We start from the raw sequence: 20,471 nt of genomic DNA on the forward strand, positions 1-20,471 counted from the left end.
GTACAATTACCGGTTTACCTTCACTTCATTTTATTAAGTAAAGCAAGACCAATAGTCTAGTTAGAATCTAATAATCTAATAGTTCTATCACCTGCAGATAGGACTAGCAGTTAGTGCTGAAATGCAGCTTTGTGGTGTTAAAACCAGAGTTATGAAAAAAGCAGCATGACCTCGATTTCATCATTTTAGAAGGTACAGCAATACTCAAAAGGTGAGGTTAGGAGTTCGCTTACCTAAACAGCACCTTCCATTATACTGATGATTACATGGCAGATTTGTGATGCAACAACAACTGGTAAGGCAACACTGCTTTCAAGAAACTCATGCCAATATGGAAGTTAACATCATCATCTTTAGCATTAAGCTGCAAATCTTCAGCAGCATATTCCAAGAATACTTCTGTGTGGATCAGTCATGGAAAAGCAACAAGTCTACTCAAAGGAAATCGAAGGGTTTCAATGTGGGTGCCTTCCCCAGACATTCAGCATAAAAGTGGTCAGACAAGTGGGCAAAGTGACCAACATCTGTGCACATACTACAGGCGAGAAGGTTAACTTATCTAGCATTCTTAAACTAGGGCCAATGTAAAGAGGCCCATTTCAGTAACACCAAGACAAAGCAAAGAGAAGTTGAACTTCATGACACATTAAGAGCTGAAGGAGCAACTTTACAAGTTAACAACCTGAACAAATTTGAGAAACCTGCCTAGGTCAGGAAAGGCTGGTGAAAATCGATATCTGCCTTATGCACTTAGCGGATTGGATTCAACCTCATCCCAAACCCCAGTGCTTATCTGCAAGTCCTCAATGGGAAACTTGGAAGGACCGAAACCATCAACTCTGGATCATAGAATCTAAAGTTCAAGACACTTTTTCAAAGGCTGTAGCAAACAATTTTTTTTTATATTAAATTAGTCATTAGAAAAGAACAGAACAACACTATTTGCACAGATTACATTAACTAAATTTCACTTTATTTTCAAGGATCTCTGCATACTTCAGCTGCATTAGAAAAGGAACAACACTGTGTTCACTGGAGCAAAAACAATCACAGCTCCATTTTATAAAATGTTACAAGTGCAGGATTGCTGAAAACAGTGTTTTCTCCACATGTGTATTAAATACACAATAAACATCGTCTCCACACATGTTTTATTTAGATGTGTAAAGGACAGAATAGCTGAGTTGATACTATGCCAGAAGATATCATGGTCCAGTGAGGAACAATTAACACCATGCTCTAATCAAGCATTATGGTTAATTATCTACTAATTCAAATGACAAGACACACAGTTAAAAGTAGCCAAATTTATTCAAATCTTTTTTGCTTCAAACAAATTTTTACCTTTTTCAAAAAGGTATACATCTTTCATAAGCTTTTATAAAATGAAATTTTAATCCCAGCCAGCTCAGAAGTATTTCAGTAGAAGCCAGAGTCTTGAGTAGCCCAGTTAGGTGCCTAAAAATGTATAAAACAAATTTAAGGATAATCAAGAGAGAGAAAACAACAGTTAATAAAACAAATCTGTAACCATGCTGAAACTTTGTTCAAGACAAGACAGTTAAAAAGCAAGCTCCTTGTATCTGTTAACAAGTGTACAGTTATTTGCTCACATTGTACAACATATTTAAAAGTAAAGGCTGGTTAGAATATTTCCTATGTTAACCTCAAGTCAATCAAGTAGACACAAACCTCCCTTTGGTTCAAAGATGCAGAAAAAAGCCTAGTATTTCTTAACTCAGTCCTAGAATTTTAAAATACAAATATACAACATGTATTTTGGCAGATGGAGAAACTTTTATAAAACTGAACTACTAGACTTCTTTATGACTTCCCTCAAAATAGTAAGCTACTTCAAAGTAGCTTGCTAAACATTTTTCTTCAATATTTTAAGGACAGCAATGAAAGCCAATGCTAAGTTCTGCTATTTTACATTTTTTTGATTTAGCTTAAAACATTTATTTTTGAAATCTTAGTGATATTACATGTTTGTTACAGGTAAAGAACCTTGTACAGTCTTATGCCTTTTATTCTTTGTATTACAGGAGGTGCTCTGGGAACGGAGAGGTAGGCCAAAAGGCAGATAATTTTTCCATTAACAGTAAGTTTAACCATTCATTTATTTTCACTTAGGTTATACTAAACATGTGGTTGAGCTCATTACAACTTCTACACTTTAATTAAATTAATGCTAATTAAGTTTTAAGATTTTTATTTATTTATTTATTTTTTATGTAGCTACTTATTCACAGGGAAGAAAAAAAGAGAACAACTAGCCCCCAAGTAAGATCTGGATTATGGTGGATAATGCATGCAATATAAGCCTGGGAAAAGAATCATATGTCAACACAGTGGTGCTGTGTTGCCCAAAGCAATGAATACAATACATTTGAGAGGACAGTACTGTTCTAAAATCAGTGCTGATTAGGCCTCAGCAGGAATACTGTGCCCAGTTTTGGACACCAGAGGACAGAGAGAAACTGGAGAAGGTCCAGAGGTGAGCAAAGATTACTGTTTTGGAAAGCAAGTTGTCAAAAAAAGGCTGTAAAAAAAGAATTAGGCATGTTTAGCTTGGAGGAAAGGCTATAAAAGGGGAGAGGGAACACGATAGGTAGTTTTCAAATATTTTAAAAGATGAAGAAGAAACATCATTCTCCCTTGTCACAGAGGGCAGGACACATAGCAGAGAGTTTAAACTACAGCAAATTCCAGGAAAAACTAGTATCCTGTTATGCTTAATAAGAACAAGCTGCCTAGGAAAGTTTTAGAATCTTCTTCATTGGAGGTATTAAAGAGGAGGTCTACAAACAGCAAATCCTGCATCTGCGTAGGAGTTAAACTATAATATTCAAACACGTCCTATTTGTCCTCATTTCCATTCATCTTCTCTCCAAGTGCATCTCTACCTGCAGATCAATGGATCCCAGATAGTTCACCTAAATGATGATTAATCATGAAGTGAGAGCAAGGTTTACTCAAAAACCAGGATCTCTATTATAATAGCCAAGGATCAGCTCTTGCCAGCATACAGTCTGGACACACAAATAAGTCACTACAAGCTAAATGGGGGTGGAAATTTAGTGTATTAGTTGTTCTCTACTAACTGCTTGCCTACAGACTCTGCATTTCACTAGAACTCTCAACAGAAGGCAAGCTACTGAGAGAGAATTAGCCTCCAATTAGAGCAGGGGTGGACAAAATGCGGCCCGGGGGCTGGATGCGGCCCACCAGGGCATTCTATCTGGCCTGTGGGGCCCCTAAAAAAATTTAGAAAATTAATATGCATCTGCCCTGGGCTGCCTCTCATGTGGCCTTCAATGGCTTGCTGAAACTCAGTAAGCGGCCCTCTGCCCAAAGTAATTTCCCACTCCTGATTTACAGCATAAACACAGTTAGTACTGACATGCTACGAGTCCTTGCCCTTGTTTACTTCTTCTGTATAGTCACCTTAGTATGGCATAAACACAGCTCCCCTTCTCTATAGTTATATGGCTGCTTCTGTACATGCTACCTATTAGGAATCAATTTAAATAATTGCCCATTCCCTTTTGAAGTAGCAAAAGGCATCATTAACTGGTAAAAGGACCAGAAGACAATGGAAACAGGGAAATTTGGGAAGAGCAAAGAAGTTAGAAGAAACATAGAGCAAAGATGCAAGGACAACTGTACTTTTAAATGTATCCAGAAAGAGAAATAAGTATCATTGAGAATAGGGACCAACCAGTGTCTTGTTATCTCTTGAAGTTAAATAAAGATGTGAAAAACAGAAACACAAAATTTGTACCTACCTCAGACCTGCCGCTCTGGTTCAGTTTTTTCTCAATATTCATAGCCAACATCTGACTCCGAAACGACAGGCTTTTGGTCTTTTCAATCACTTGCTGATAGGGTGAGATTGCATTGTTACCCATAACTACGTGGCCCTAGAAATTAAATAGGAAAAAAAAATCCTTCCTGTAACAAACAGCTTCACTGGAATGAATCATAACAGTTTATGCCTTTTTCTATCAAACACACAAAATAATTATCAGGAGTGTGAAAAAATGTAAAAATTAAATGTCATACATATCCTTAACTCTACTCTCTGAAATAGAGAGAGAGGGTCAAAGTGCACAGGGCTAGACTTCTAGCCAAATGGCCTGATTTGAGTAAGTTAGTTTTTCTCATTTTTCAACTGCCACCAAAATCAATATGGTGTTATAATTTTAGAACTGACCCTAAACAAAGCATAGGGCCATCACATTGTTCAACAACCTACATTAAAATTACATCTGAAGAATTAAAAGATAACAAAATTAACGTATGTAAAATTAAGATTACAGAAAAAACTGTATGATATTATAACCAAGACATACAGCTACTTAGAATCAATAGGCAAAACATAAGATACTCAGGAGAATGCTAGAACTTACTGTTAGCGACCATTAACAAGGTAATCGTCACTAAGCAAAATCAGCTGGACTCTGATACAAACAGGTATTAAACTTACCAATTTTGAATCAATCTTGGCATCCAGCCTTGCATTTCGAATCAGATTGACAATCCACCGTTCTGCTTCTTCAGGGGTCATATTTAGTTTGTCTGCCAACATGCTAAAGAGGAGGGGGGAAAAAAGATCAAGCACACTTCTTAAAATGGTATCAATCTAGCTGTTCTGATGTCATACTGTGTCACAAAAAGCAGCGTCTCATACTGGGAGTCAGTTGATTATTTTAAGTAATTAAAAAAGTTACCAAGTCAGCCGCAACAAGAATGATTCTGCCCCGATTTCATATTTGGAATTCTATATGATGTATATTTTGTCACAGAAGAACAGATAAAACTTTCAACTGGATCAGTATGTTTCAGCAAGTACCCAGTTACACATATAACAGAACTATATTTGAGTCCTTTCATCTAACCCAGTGGTCTACAACTTTTTAAGGTAGGAGATCATCTACCACTCACCGCCTCTACTGCAAACCCAGTGGTAAATCTGTGGGGAGGGAAGGGGGGCAGATTGAGGCAGAGGGAGAAAAAATTATTTGGGGTCCCGCCTCCCCAGCAAGTAAGTCCCACCCAGCTGGGGGCCCACTAAACTTCCCCCTGCTCCTCCCTCTGTGGCACCGTCTCTCACCATGGGGACCTCAATGTAGCCCCCACCCCTTCCCTCCTCCACAGACTGGCCTGCTAGGCCGAGGCACACGTATGCATGCATGCAAGCACTCAGCCCCCCCCACACCTCAGCTCTGGATCGACTCCAAGAGGCGCCGAGATCTACCACAAGAGGCTCCAAGATCTGTTGGTGGATCGAGATCCACTGGTTCCAGTGGATCTAACCTATACTATTTAGCAACTTAAGGGGGAGACAGGAGTGCAGCTCCCTGCTGTTACTGAGGATGCGTTCTGAGTTACAAGGGTCCCCCAGACCAAACAGAAGCTCACTGTTGTTTCCAGCAGGGAGGGTCTAGCTACTGGCTGAGAGCCTGCAGCCCGTTTCCCCTAGCAACGGCCCCTCCTCTCTCCCAACCTCTCTCTGTTTTCAGAACGGGAGGGAGGAAAGGGAGCAGAGGAAGCTTCTTTTAGGGGTTCCTCAGCTAGCATTGGAGGATGGGGTGGGTGAACTGGAGCCTCCTCCCCCACGTCAGGGGGGCTCCAATATACCCAACCTCACCCTCCAGTGGGGACTGAAAAAACCCCAAACCAACTCCCTCCGCTCCCTTTCCCCCCTCCCATTCTGAAAACAGCAACAGGCTGGGAGGCAGTGCAGACGCAAGTTACAGAAGATGCTATGTCCTGAAACATCTTCATTTGCACCCTCATGCAAGGAGGATTCAGATTTTTGCCCAATTAGCCATTTTTAAAGTGGTCTGCAGCCATGCGCTTATTTAGTCACGGCTATAGACTGCTTTCTGTGGCCAGATCGAATGAAAATTATCACTTCTGTGTCCTTAATTTAGGTCTCCATATAATTCACATTGAACATACTGGTATTAAACTTTGACAATTATCCAGAGTACACTATATTTTTGTGGGGTATTATTAGGTCCAATTCCTGAACAATAAGTTGATCCCAGATCAGAAAAAGAAGTGATAGAGTGGGGAGGAGGGGGGCAGAAGGGGATTCACTTAAGACTTTAACCCACCTCCTTACCCATCTTGGGACTGGTATGTACCAAGCCAGGCCAACAGTGTAACTGAATGTGTACCACCTGTCTGTGGCTTCAAGAGCCTTTATAGCAACCAGACGCTGTTTGTCAAAGAATGCCAGGATACTATGGCAACAAGGGAGATAATGGCCTAAAACTGCTACAGGAGCAATAAGGCTTTAGTGCATCCTGCTACCAGTGAAGAAAGCTTTGTAGTAACTTGCATCGATGGAAATCTTACGTTTTCATATCACAGCGTGCAAGCCATCAAATTATATAGCCACATTCTTAAGAGCACCTCTTTAACAGTTACTCAGCATCTAGCATTCCGATTTACTCTTGGCTATAAGAAAAATTTTAAATGCCAAATGGTTAATGAGACTGTTAGCATTTGTTCCAATTAAGAACTAAGAACAGATCCCAGACAGTTTCTGTGGTTAAGTTCTGCTGGACCCTCTAAAGAGGGGGGCTGACAAACAGTGTCGGGGTTATAAACTGCTATGCAGGACCACAGAGGTGCTCTAGAGGTGCTGAAGATTTTACTTCAAATGGTGCAGTTTCATGGGATGTGCTCAGAGCAGTTGTGTATCTAGTCTTTTACTCAGCAACCAGTTGTGAACAAGCGATCTAGTTCTACTGTATGCCCTCTGCAAAAATCACCTCAATATTTAGCTCAAAAACAGACAGAAAATGCTTACTACTGATGTAGCTGTTTCAGAGAAATAGAACTGATTAACACATGTGGAAATGCTACAATTCCCAACATGTTTTGATTCACTTGTCAGCAGAGATCCTGGTTTTTTCTGTTTAAAAAAAAAAAAAAAAAAAAAAATAAATAAATCACAAAAAATCTAACCCAAACCCCAGAATTTACAATTAAAATGAAATACCACACACATACACCTGCGGTTTTTTTCCCATGAGAAATGGAAAATCCTGATCCCTGCTTATCAGCACCAATAACCTGTACTTATTTTCTCTGCTACAAATAAATAAAGAAAAGTATGAGGAACTGTTCTATACAACTAATTCAATACTTGCTGGTGAGCTCTAGTTATTACTGCTATCACATTCACTGTAAAATGAAATCCCAAGTTCTCAACACATTAGAAACCAAGAAGGCTATATACCATCATTAATATTTAATACACTATTCATTGATACACCATTTAAAATCTGCTATTTTTAGTTCTCACACAGTTATCCAAATATTTTATAAATTAGAGAGCTCAATGCCAACAGTTATTAAATAGCTTCATTATATCATGACTATGTATTTTAGAAACCTAAAAGCATTAAATAAGATTAGGCACCTAAATAATTTCACCAGAACATGAGAGCAACTAATACTATAAAGAGACATCTGAGCTGGTTTTCCTTTTCCTGAATGCTAGCTGGATTTGGATAAAATTAGATAACTGATTTGTGGAAGTTTTTCACATTAATTTAATTACTGATTAAGCACCATGCAGCTGGTAATTTGCTTTGATGTGCTGTATCATGACACTTGTTCCTAAAACTTCAGCGTTTGTGACATAAAAGATCCATGACAATTACATCACTGATCTAAAGATGATGCATTATACTCAGTTTATACTTGCAAATCCTCATTCTGAAAGGAAAAAAAAAAAGCAGAAAGAAATGCATGTAATTTCACTTAGTGAAACAGGCACTCTTTGCTCTGGGCATAATTCCTGCACTTGGCATTTCTGTGGTTTTCCAATAAACTGTGTGTACTTCCTGCCAGCACCTGCCTCATTTTGGGAACTTATGTCATCTTTCTATCAACCTCCAAGCTTGGGTAATATCCAATTGCTTTTATCTGTAGTTTCTGACCCAAAAGTAAAACTTGCGATATCAGAGATATAGGCCAAAGTTCCTCCTCACCCTATTTATTTTTGCAATTCACTTTTTCCTTGCTTTAGCAGTACTTAAAAACTTTTTTCTTAACAGTATCATTTTATTCTCACACTAACCATATCTTCTTAAACACAACCTCTCTCTTTTCAATATTTCAGTTTTGGGGTTACAGTACTGACAAAACTTAAATGCACAATTTGTACAAGATTTTGTTTAAAAATGGAAGGCATGGCTGAGTTATCTTGCAGGTAGATCCCTACCAATTCATACCTAACCAGAAGTCTAAGATGGATAACTACATTTTGAAAGGTTGCAAAAACTAAGTAAAATTATTATATACTGTAGCACAGTCCATTAGGTTGGTGATGCTTTAGTTAATCTTGCCACTTACTGTGAAGATGGTAATTACTGAGCCTGCATTTCTTAAAGGTTTAACAACAAACCGACACTGCACTATGTGAAACAGGAAAGCACTTTAAACTTAAAAATACTTTCCTGAATTAGAACCTAAATATCTAGTGAAGAATGAGTGCCTAAAGTAACAGTTTCCTTAAATGGCCTTTTCTCAAGCACAGTCTTGGAATGATGGTTTCTTTGGAACCTGCGTGGCTTTCCTCTCCAACAGAAAGATCTGTTATGTTTTTACCACAGATGAACAACATTTTCAAACGAAACACCAACTCACTATTAAACTCATTTTAATTTTAGTTTATTCGGTCTAATGGGGTGACTTGATATTGAGGGGAAAAGAGGAGAGGGGGAGGAATGAAATCCTACAGATCCCAGTTATCACTATCCTGCAAAGCTATTCACATGCAGTTCAATTATCTGTTGTAGAGAAACTACTGAGACAGAGAACATATTAAGTAACTAGAAATAGCAGGAAGAGTTTACTGCAAGGGTGGGCAAAATGCAGCCTGTGAGCTGAATCCAGCCTGCCAAGGGATTTTGTCCAGCCCGTAGCAGGTGCCATGGCTCCACCCAGGACAAGAAGTGGAGCGTGCAGCCATTCCCACCACCCCCAGGGCATATACTGGGGTGGGGGTGGAACAGCAGTAGGACTCGCTTCCTGGCAGCCCCAGTAGCTCCTTTTGCCTGCCACTGCTACTGGACTCGGCCCTGCTGCCTGGGCACCCTGGCCCATCCACCCCACACTTGCTGCTGGGCAGGGCATATCGCTGGGCAGGTGGGATAGGGCTGTGGACAGGCAGGGAGAGGTGTCCGGAAATTGGACGAGCAGGTGGAGCTGCGATTTGGGGGCTGCACAGGGCCAGGGTCTGGGGCAGAGCTGTGATATGCTGCCCATATATCCCTGCAATGGGCAACAGTTCTGTGGGCAGGGGTGTGCAAGGAGCGGATTGTGGCTCAGCTCTGGGCTCAGGCCCAGGCCCTGCCCAGCTGTCCTGTTCCTGGACACAGCACATCCTGCAGCCCCATCCTGTCTGCCCAGCCATGAGGGTCCCAGATGGCCTTCATGGAGATCCCAGGATCATGGGGTGGTGAGGGTGATTCATGGAGATCCCAGGATCATGGGGTGGTGAGGTTGATGAGTGTGGGGCCGGGGTAGAACTGTGATCTCCGTACACCGCTGCCCATCACAGGGGCATGTAGGCAATGGAAGGTGGCTCTGGTCTGGGCCCAAGCCTCACACAGCCCCGCGATCACAGCTCTACCTACCCACCCTGTTCCTCCTGCCTGCCTGTGACCCCATCCCAGCTGCCCAGCCTGGCCCAGATAAACATTAATTTTCTAAATTTTTTAGGAGCCCTGTGAGCTGGATAGAATGGCCTGGCGGGCTGCTTCTGGCCCACAGTCTGCATTTTGCCCACCCCTAAAGGGAGTTTTGGCAAGCTGTTGGGGGGTAGGGGGAGCTTACCTGATTCGTGACAGCTCACTGAAACTATGTGACTGGCCCTCTGGCCCAAATAAGTGCCCACCTGTGGTTTAATGGATTTATGGACCACATTGCAAAAAAGTAATTTTAACTATCTGGCTGCATAATTCTATATGGGTAATTAAGGTAACTAAGAGATGTTAAAAGCCTGAAAAAATAAATCCAAGAAATAAGAATGAACACTCATTGCCTGAAAGGAGGGATAGAAAACAAACCGAACTCATAGGGCTTTTGAAACATATTTCAAGGCATGAGTCAGAGGTATAGCTCCCATACAAAAACCAGCTAAACAATAAAATTTGGATAAGAGGTGAATGCTACAAAATATTTAACATAAAAAAATACTTTTTTCAGTTTGCCAATCTATAGTTCTGCCACTTACGTGAAAGACTTCTGGCTAAATGATGCACTGTTACATATTACATGGTCTTTAAAACATACAATATATATTTATAGGCAGAAGCTGCTGCCGCAAGGCAGCCTGGGTGCAGGCTCCAAGCAACTGTAGCAAGAAGGACCTAACAGCAGCGAGGGGGAACCAGACACTTTTCCCCTATGCCCAGCAGCAACTTCTGTCTGGCAGCCACCACTGCTCATCATGGGTAGGCACATTCACAGCAGGCATGGAGTGAGCCCAGGTCAGGGGCTGTGTGCATAGGTCCCAGCCCATCCAGAACGGGTCCACTCTGGCCAGGGCGAATCTGGAGTGGGTGTGGGGCAGGCTGGGGTTGTGTACTCAGTTGCTGCTGGATACTGGTGGCAGTGACAAGTTGCAGGGCGCGCAGGTTCCAGGCTGTTGCAAGGTGGGCAGCAAGGGGGAAGAAGGAGGGTGCTGATCAGCCCGTGACAGTTCCCCAAAACTGTCTATTGTGACCTGCAAGCCCAAATAAATTGCCTGCCCCTGGAGTAGTATATCTATACTATCTACATGCCAAAAGCAAGCTTATTTCTGGTTTAAAAGCTAACAATTATTTTTACATTCAGGACATGTGTGGGGAAAAAAAAAAAATCAACACCAGATATATGTAGCTAAAATACACTTGCAGGTACATGCATGTTTATAACCACTTTTTCCATTATGTAACTAAAAAAAATGGAGAGTGAATCTGACTACATAGCTGCCAAATTAGTCAAAAAACCTAGACTCCTTAGGAAACATAGGTTCCTAATAAGATCACGTAACACTTCTACTCCTATGGTCAGGAATCTTACACTGTACCCCAATGAAAATGTTGAAACTTGCAGACATCTCTCTGGCAGCCTTTAATACAAAAATTTAAAAGCTGCCTCTAAACATTTAATGACAACAATGTAACTTAGATTCAAAGCATTAAAATGTGCTTACAATTCAAGCAACAACAAAGCAATATGCACCATCTGTTTTACTTAGAACAACTTCAAGTGAAAGCACAGAATTCTTGATCAGCTGTAAATGCTCAGTGTAAATGAAACAAACGCTATAGAAGAAGTCATATATTTTTTTAAAAAGCATGTTTGCAAATTTAAAAACTATCAAAAAAAACAAAAATCCAATACTTCTGTGAATGGACTAACAGACCCAGGAATTCAACAGAAACTGTGGTTTAAACACCACCCCCCCAAAACTTCAGTAACACTGAAGGTGAAGTATTTAAATGAGCAAGACCTGCTGTTGTGGTTCAGTGGTAGATTCCTTGTCTGTCACATGGGTGACCTGGGTTTGATTCCTTTGCACACTTATAACTATAGCCATGGAGACACCAAAAATCTGAACTTGGTTTAGTCTTTGGATTCTGCCTCAATGGGCCTAAAGGGAAGAAACAGACAATCTGGGCAGTTTCCACTCCTCCATACTCCTGCAAAGGCCCTGATGACCTCTCATGCATACAGAACGATCTAGAAGGATTGTTGCCTGCTAGATAAGCAAGGTCCAAGAGATCCAGAGAGGGGAGTTTGCTTGATGTGATGTATTTAAACTAGGAGTCAGCAATCTACAGCCCACAGAACTTTTGGATCTGGCCTGAATAACTGTGTCCTCAACAACGTCTGGCAGCAGAAGCTCTATCTGGTCTCCCTGTGCCATGTCACAGTTGACCATACCTGGACCTTCAGTGAAATGGGAAGCTGTCCCTATGTGGTGCCACAAATAGGTAGCAGGGAGAAGCAGCACAGGCAGCTGTGTCCTAGTGCAGGGGTGGGTAAACTATGGCCTGTGGACCGGATCTGACCCACGGTGGGGCTTTGTGCAGCCCACACTGGGTTCCGTCTAGCCAAGGCACTACCCAACCATGGCGTGCCCTGCCAGCCCCTGGGCACACAGCGGAGCTGGAGCACCTCTGTAGCTGGACTGCCTGTCTAACGGGGAAAGTGGCCCCTTCCCCTCGGCACCACCAGGCAGTTCTCACTGCAGCCAATTGGGCCGCCCTGTAGCTGCTCTGCCACCGCTGCTGCACTGGGCAGCCCAGAAGCAGCAGTGATGGAGATGCAGGGCAGCTGACTAGGGCACAGACTCCAGGTGGCTGCAGTGAGAACTGCCCAGCAGCAGCAAGGAGGTGCCGCTCCCCCCCCAGGGCTGAGCAACAGTTTCTGCCTGGCGCCACTGCTGCTGCTGCTGCAGCTCAGCCCAGATGGGTGAGCCTGGAGCAGGGGAGGGGCCTGCTGGGTCAGAGCTGCACATGCGGGTCCCTGCCAGTACTGTGCGTGTGCACAGGCTTCCATGCACACCCCACCATACCCTCAAAACCTGCCCTATACCCACACCCTCCCCCACTCACAATCACAGACCCCACAAACACCACACCCCCCACCTGCCCCCACACAAAGCCCTGCACCTCTGGGGGGAAGCCACCACTCACTGCTACATGCATGTACCCCACTACACGCACTCCTCCACACCCCTGCAATATGCAGGAGTAAGATTTTATTTTGACCTATTATAGAGGTGATTCCATATACACAGCACAAACACACAAATCAGGACAAAAATATATTTTTAAATAAAATTAAAATATGTTATTATGGATATTTGATGTTTAGTATATAATTTGTTTGGATTTTTTCTTTTTGGGTTCCAAGATGGCAAACCGCCTTCCCAAAAGGACTACTTCTGGGGGCAAAGGGGAGGGGGTTACCATGGCAAAGCTCAGCGGTTAGACAGGCAGGACTTCCAGTCCCAAGATGCTGACCAGGGGCAGGGCAATCATCAAGGGGCGGGGCCACAGGCCCTCAACAGCTCACCATAACTCTTTAAGTGGCTTTCTAGCCAAAATAATTGTCCGCCCCCGTACTAGCGTCTGTCTTCCTTAGCTGAGAGCTGGGTCATTCCAGCCCTCTCCCAGAAAACACTGCTGTCCCCCAAATTTAAGCCATTCACAAAAATACACAGCAACTGCTTCTGTAAGATCATCGTGTTCTATGTTACAATTGTTTTTAAAAGTGCTCATATGAGTAATTAAAGGAATTTTATCTAATTATACATTCAACACTTGTTAGGACAACTTCAGATGCAACTCTTTAGATCATCTGATTTACTTCTGTGTCTTAAAACCAACAGCCGTTGCTCATTTTAGTGAGGAATCAAAAACCTGTTTCCTCCCTTGCTTAAACAAAGTTTACTTCATACCCTGTCCTCAGATATAAAACAATGGCTTCAAGATATTTAAGACATCTAGAACAAACTCCAAATAAAACAGGTTTCTTTGCAGAAAGGATAAAAAGGGGGGGGGGGAGGAGAGGGGGGAACTAGAGAGAAAAATTGGCAATTAAAAACGCAGATATTAATTACAGACATTTCAAGCCAATCAACTCACATTCTGAACTAACTTAATCTACTAATCCTCATTAGGCCCAGTGTTTCAAACAAACTAATCACAGGATAATTTAGGAAGTAAAATTTAAGATATAAATAATGGAGTAACTGCATCCTTTGGAAAATGTCAGCTGTCTAACAGATGTAAATAGGTTTTTTTCTTTTTTAAAAAGGAAGGCCTTTATTTTGTATTTACTATAGAGAAAAGCAGATTGTCCATTAACTGTTTTCAAACTTGTTATGTATATTGATCATTATCACCACCAGTCCTGTACTTCAGGCAAGGAGTTCTCATGCAGAAGAACATTATTCACTTGTAGGAGAAGAAATTCTTAAATTGTACAAATGAAATGGCAAACTTGCTTTTTAAAAAAAAAAAAAAATCACCCTAACTGATCAATCCATGAAGCAACTTCAGAGATTATATATCATAAAATACGTATCTTGCTGTTTGGAACTAAAATCCACATACGAAATTGTGTGAAAAAAAGTAATTCAAATTGTGAGTGTGGGAATAAGAGAAATTATAACCTATAGTATTCTCCTGTCCCCCTCCCTTGCTGGAAGGGGCAAGCGCCTTCCTGCTGCCACTCTGCCCTGCTGCAGTCTCATTGCTTTCCTGGGATCAGCATTTTCCAACCTGTGGCTTCTGACCCTCTGAAATCTTCTTGCAACCCACATTTGGGTTGTGACCCACAGGTTGAAAAACACTGTCTTATAGAATAGTTGACTAGTTTAACACCATTCCACTACAGAAAAGTAAGTTTCTAGTAGATAATTAATAATTTTAATTCTAATTTATGCTAAAAACTGGTGACAAAACAATATATTCATTATCGTCTATTTACCTGAATCTAAGATGACTCTGAATTTAGAATAGCCCCCAATAATTAGGTCCAATAGAAATACCTGGAAATGTATATATATGTTAATTTTCCATGCATAAAATCTCATTATTGGAGGGTCATCTTACATTCACACCTCCTACCTGGTGCAGCAGGAAAAGCAGTAGCAAGGGTCACGCAGTAGAGGTCGGGAGGCAGGGAAGACTTTGGGGCATGACTCCTGGCCCTTGCCCCCTGGTTTTTTCCCTACTACCTGCCACTCTCCCCAACCCCCCATGCCTGCCCTGTCTTAATCTCACAGTATCTGACCCCTCGCTACCCATCCTGCAGGCTTTGTCCTGCCCCTCTGCACAATTTACTCTTCCTTCAGCAGTCTCTGTCTCCTCTGCAGCCTGGGGCATGGAGCAATGCATTTGCTCTGGGCCCTTAGCTGCTGCTGCTACTACAGTACCAGAGCAAACACTTGCGCCATGCCCTGGGCTGCAGTAGGGACAGAGCCCACTAGCACGGGAGTAAGGTTGAGCAACAGGGGGCAGGGGGAGAGGACGAGGACAGGCAGGAGGCTGCAGGGTTGGGGGATATAGGGGAGGAGGGGCAGCAGGGGACCAGAGCCTCTGGTGAGGAACAGCACCTACAGCTGCAACTGCAACTCTGGCTACAACTCATAACTGCTGCCCTGTGTTCCCCTCCCCACAACTGCCTTGTACTTTATTCCAAGATATAAGGGACACCCTCCCATCCCACACTAAGTGGAGGGAAAATTATTTTCTCAGAATTAAGTAAATATGGTATATACCAATATATTTTGAAGAAAACCTTAATATTCCTGAAAACTTCCACTTATGAATGTCCTACATATGAGATTAAGTCTCAACTGTGTAACTTAATTCAAGCTGCCCACGATGTGGTTATAATTAGGTTAGCATCAGCCTTCAGCCCACAGCCTAGTAGTTGTAGGGTTGAAAGGACTAGAGATTAGATTCAAAGTAGGAAGAGAATGCTGGACACATCAATGTCTCTCTTAAGACCATACTATAACAACTGATATGGCACATTATACTGACAGATCATGGCAGAGGATTTAGTAACTAAAGGAAAGTTCTGGAAGTTTTCCTGCATTTTCTAGCAGTGCAACACACAAATCTAGGTATCTAGGAAAATTCTAAGATATTAACATCTCTAGGGCCTCCTCTACATGTTACAGGTACTGTACAATTACCTGATTAACTACTCAATTACCTAAGACCAGCTACACGTGCAGAGTACCTACCACATGATACAAAGCTCCAATAAGTTATGGAGTCAGACCTCAAACCTGTGTATTAATTTATAGCTGGTTATTATTGAGCTTTAATTTGCACATGTAGCAGGATCTCCCTTGAGGCTGGGACCCTGTCAGCTGACTGGGCTCTCAGCCGCAAGGGTGAAACATGCAGAGTGTGAAACCCCAGGGCTGGAGGATTATGGCACTTGTGATCACCGAGGCTGTGGATGCTTGAAACTGGGGACCACACACAGCACCAAGACTAAGAGCCCCATCAGGCATGGGACTCTGTCCCGGTTGCACATGGCCCCTGCAGCTGGAAGCCCCCTTTGAGGGGGTGCCCAGACATGAGAACCTGCTTCTTGCCAGTGCAGACTACTTGCCACTACACCAGCAACAAGGCGTAATGGGATCTAATGCACAATCCCACAATCATGTCTTGTGCCATGCACCTGTGCTACAGGGAAGTGAAGATTTAAACTTCTAAGTAATAAGAATGTTCCAGACAAAGGAGACTGGGCACTTCTGCACAGCTGGCAGAAGTGGCAAGGCCTGCAATGGTGAAGGTAAGAAGAAGGCTTTCATCAGGTTTCCCAAATTAGATGTAGGTAATAGTGCACTGTTACAGGAGTAAAGATGTGAATATTAAAACATACCACCATGTAGCACCCTTCATAAAACTAATGGATCACAAACTATTTTCTTACCTAATACTGATACACTGATGAATGCGACAGAAGGTCTCAAATATAAAAAGGCGAGCATTTTCAATGAAGTCCTCGAGGCAAGCCACTAAGAAAAAGTCATTCACGAGGACCTGTAACAAGAGTGAAAAAGATAAAATAGATTGTTTCCATATTATGCTCACGCTTTTTTAAAAGACTGCCTGTAACTAAATTGGCATTTTTGCAGCAATTTCTGTAATATTTTAAAACACACCTTAAGTGTTATACATTAATAAGAAGATAAAGTTTTCAGAGGATCATTTGCTAAAACCTGATTATCCTGTCATAGCATGAGTGCAATTTTTACCAGTCAGATCCATTAATGGTCAGATTGGTGCAACAGTTTTTAAGATTCTACTGCATTCTTAAAAGATTCTATTAAATGCTGTTTGGTGTCTTAAGATCCTACTTCCTTTCAAAAGGAATAAAAATCCTATTTCCTTTCTCTCTCATTGCAACTTTTATACTTATACATGTGCGATTTGAGACAAAGTGAAAAGTACAACGGGCTTAACAATTCAGTTAACATGGAAACCAGAACAGATTTCAGCTCACTCTTCCAAAGCTCCATTAGCCCTTATGGTATCAGGAGTAAATTCATCAGTGCATAGATCAACATTTCTTTCTTCACTGAGTTGGAACAATATTTACATATTCCCAGCAGTATTATGATAATAAGTTAAAATAGAAGTCATAGGAATTTTCACTGCTGTTCAAGTTATTAGCAATGTGACATTTGAAACGTTAATTAAAAAGTACAGTGTTTCAAGTATTATCACAGCTGGTCTGCATTGATAACTAGGCAATAAATTTAATTTTGCAGCTAAATACTAAAATCACTAATATTAAAACTAACTTAGAATGAGAACAGCTTGTTCCAGAACCTGAACTTATATTTCTAACAGGGAAATTACTGAAACACTATAGTGTAAATTATGTTATATTCCATAACCCCTGATAATTCATTACAAGATCTCTGGCTTATTAATCATTGCTTCTGTTCTATCTATAGATATAATTATATCAGATATCTTTAAGAATTACTCTTGGCAGCAACATAGTACAGAAATCTTTTCACACTGGGATCTGCATAAATAGCTTATATTACAAACAAAATATTAAAATAAAATTGTTGTCCATATTAAACTAATGGAAAAGCAAAGACAACTATGAATAGCAAAGATGTATACCATATTTTTTCACATACCCCACATCTTCAAATAAGATATGCTCCTTGTTTCAGGAAGGCAGAATGAAGAAAGATTTTTCCAGAGTTGTTGCTGAAAACTGACCACATGCTGTGACTACACAGGGGAAGAGACTATGCTTCAGTTCACTTACTGTTGCTTGGTCAATCAGGCAAAAGCCAGAGCTTTAATCTTACAGGAGCTTTTGGCTGCTCAAGCAAAAGCTACTGCCAATTTGGCAGCAGCTGCGAGAGGGTTAAATCTTTAGCTCAGACACTGAAGTGAACTCAACTCCCTGCTGCATGTTGGGCAGGAGAAGCACAATCCCAAGCAGCCAGCGTCCCCCTGCTTCCACTCTGGCACAGAATAAGCTTCCCTGCTTACGACATACATCCAAGTTTTGGAGGGCTAATTTTAATGCAAGTAAATAAAACACTTCGGTTTCAGTAACTACACCACATGGCACAAATACCAAATGCAATTAACTTCATATCTCATTGGAGAGTTGCAAGCCAAGGCAGCAAGATTGGTGTCTGAGAATTTTTTTTGTCCAATCCCCAAAAATCAAACAACCTGCCAGGCATGTCTCTGATGACAGGTTGCTTAAATTCTGGGGATGGGGCACAAAATTCCCCACAACTGCCCTAACGTCTGCCAGCAGCCTCTGATAAGAATAACTAAATGCCTGCTTAGAGATTTGAATCTGGGCTTTTCATCTACACACGCACAAGCTTCTGATCAGAAGACCAACATCCAAATCAGGTCTCAGTTGTGCACTTCTGGTTCTAGGGCAAGGGTGGGCAAAATGCAGCCCTTGGGCCAGATGAAGCCCACCAGACCATTCTATCTGGCCTCCGGTGCCCCTAAAAAAATTAGAAAATTAATATTTATCCGCCCCTGGCTGCCTGTCATACTGCACTCAATGGCTTGTCAAAACTCAATGATTGTCCACCCCTGTTCTAGGGGTTCACACCATCTAAGCCAGAGTTTCCCAAATTTTGGGCAAGGTTAGAAGGAAGTGAGGGAAGGAAATGAGCAGTAATGACCAAAGTGGCCAACTTTACTACAGTAAGGCATAGGTCCACAAGGTTTGAGAAATGCTGATCTGTTCCCATTCCCATACCAGTAAAACCTTGCTTAGAACATTGTAACTAGTGTTAAACAGCTCTGCTAACACTGCTCACAAAGACAATCCATACTTAAAACACAAAATTATATCTGGTCAGTTAATTCCACACAGCAATCTCTGCTATACCGAAGCGTGTTAAGTTCTCTCACATAAAGCCTCTTCAGCACAGATAAGGCTTGAGAGCTGTTGTTTAGCTATACTCTGATCTTCCTCCACACGCCACAACTGTTTGCTCCACACGCCTATCAGTCCCTTCTGATGTTCTTCTTTGGTGTGAGAAAACTGACACTAATTTGTTTAGACAGCATGTTCTGTCATGAGCAAAATAATTTCCCCCTGCCTAACTCATTTGGTATCCACCTTTTTTTTTTTTTTTATTTATTACTATTTATTACTTTTCTTTCACATTATTTGCAGGGAAGAGGAGAAAAGAAAGCCCTCCAAAATTTAAAGGGACTGTGAAAGAGACAGCCATCTTTGTTGCTGGCAATTAGCTTGAAAACTGAATATTGCAAACATGTATATTTTTCATGATTTAAATACTTTGGAAAAAATAATTCCACCCTTACGGCAAGACAGACATTCACACCAGGATTAAAAAAGAGAATGGGGTAGTTGTACTTCTGAAGAAATTAAATGAAAGATTGGTTCCTAAAGTCTTCAGGGGAAATAGAGAGACCATGCCATATGGAAGACTTTACTTGGGTGATATCACTAAACTATGCTTTCCTCCATGGTTCTGACTTAACAGCATAATCAATTCTGATGGGAAGGCCTGGGTGTCATGTTGGGAAGGAAGGAAGGAAAAAAAAAAAAAAAAAATCAATGATTAACTACTGAGAATCTCTTTCACTCCATGAAAAAAATGTTGGAATAAAAACCGTACCAGCAAGTGTTTAAATACGGTTCCAAATCATATCGGAGTTGATATATGTGTAAAAAAAAAAAAATACTAAAGATCAAATCTGTTAAAAGAAACTATGACCATGTTCAGGACACTCATGCTGCCCACAGCTGTAACTTACAAAACTCTAATCTACACAAGTTAATACAAACACCTTACCGATTCACACTCTCTGAGTTTCTTCTGGGCACCATCAAAATCAAAATTAACATATAAGCATTCTACAAACTCTGTAATAGGGTCCCCGTATGTATAGGATTCCTGTGAAAGAAGTAATTTAAAAATATTAGTTTCCTGAAAAAAAAAAAATCTTCAGGAGTACTCTGTAACACTCATAACATCAAGAGACATCACATTTCCCATTTCTTAAAAATAGTACATGTTAACAATTTATTTCCAATTTAAGGTGAAATATCTATGCATCTTTTAAAAATTAACAATTTAAAATATCATTAAACAAACTGAACTCTTAATATTTACACCGAACAGACTAAAATTAAATTTTCTTTTTGCATATGCAGTTAATTAAGCTCAAGCTTTAGTGTTTTAAAATCCATTACAAGCCTCTAGCTATTTTGCTACCATGTGTGACTTGGCTTACTGTTAATAATAATAATAATAATAAGACATATAACTATTTACAAATGTCTAAAGTGTAAGGCTTTGTACAGCAGTAAGCCATAAGTTGATTTTGAGGCCAAATCTTTACTATAAAGAAAGACTAAGGAATTCAAACACTGATCAAGAC

The 20,471-nt window shown here is 41.1% G+C and overlaps 1 protein-coding gene across 1 annotated transcript in view; it reads right to left on the reverse strand.

Moving 5' to 3' along the window:
- Positions 1–1,296: 1,296 nt before the first annotated feature.
- EIF3E (eukaryotic translation initiation factor 3 subunit E) overlaps positions 1,297–20,471 on the reverse strand; it is a 51,263-nt gene continuing 32,088 nt past the window's right edge. The window contains exons 9-13 of the mRNA XM_019551881.1: positions 19,883–19,984; positions 16,486–16,595; positions 4,490–4,592; positions 3,789–3,923; positions 1,297–1,458 (exon numbers count right to left, since the gene is read on the reverse strand). Coding sequence (XP_019407426.1) covers positions 1,420–1,458; positions 3,789–3,923; positions 4,490–4,592; positions 16,486–16,595; positions 19,883–19,984 — 489 coding nt within the window. The 3' untranslated portion in view covers positions 1,297–1,419. The remainder of the gene's footprint in view (positions 1,459–3,788; positions 3,924–4,489; positions 4,593–16,485; positions 16,596–19,882; positions 19,985–20,471) is intronic.

The sequence above is a fragment of the Crocodylus porosus genome, unplaced genomic scaffold (genome assembly GCF_001723895.1).
Source record: "Crocodylus porosus isolate Cpor-Errol unplaced genomic scaffold, CroPor_comp1, whole genome shotgun sequence".
Lineage (NCBI taxonomy): Eukaryota > Metazoa > Chordata > Crocodylia > Crocodylidae > Crocodylus > Crocodylus porosus.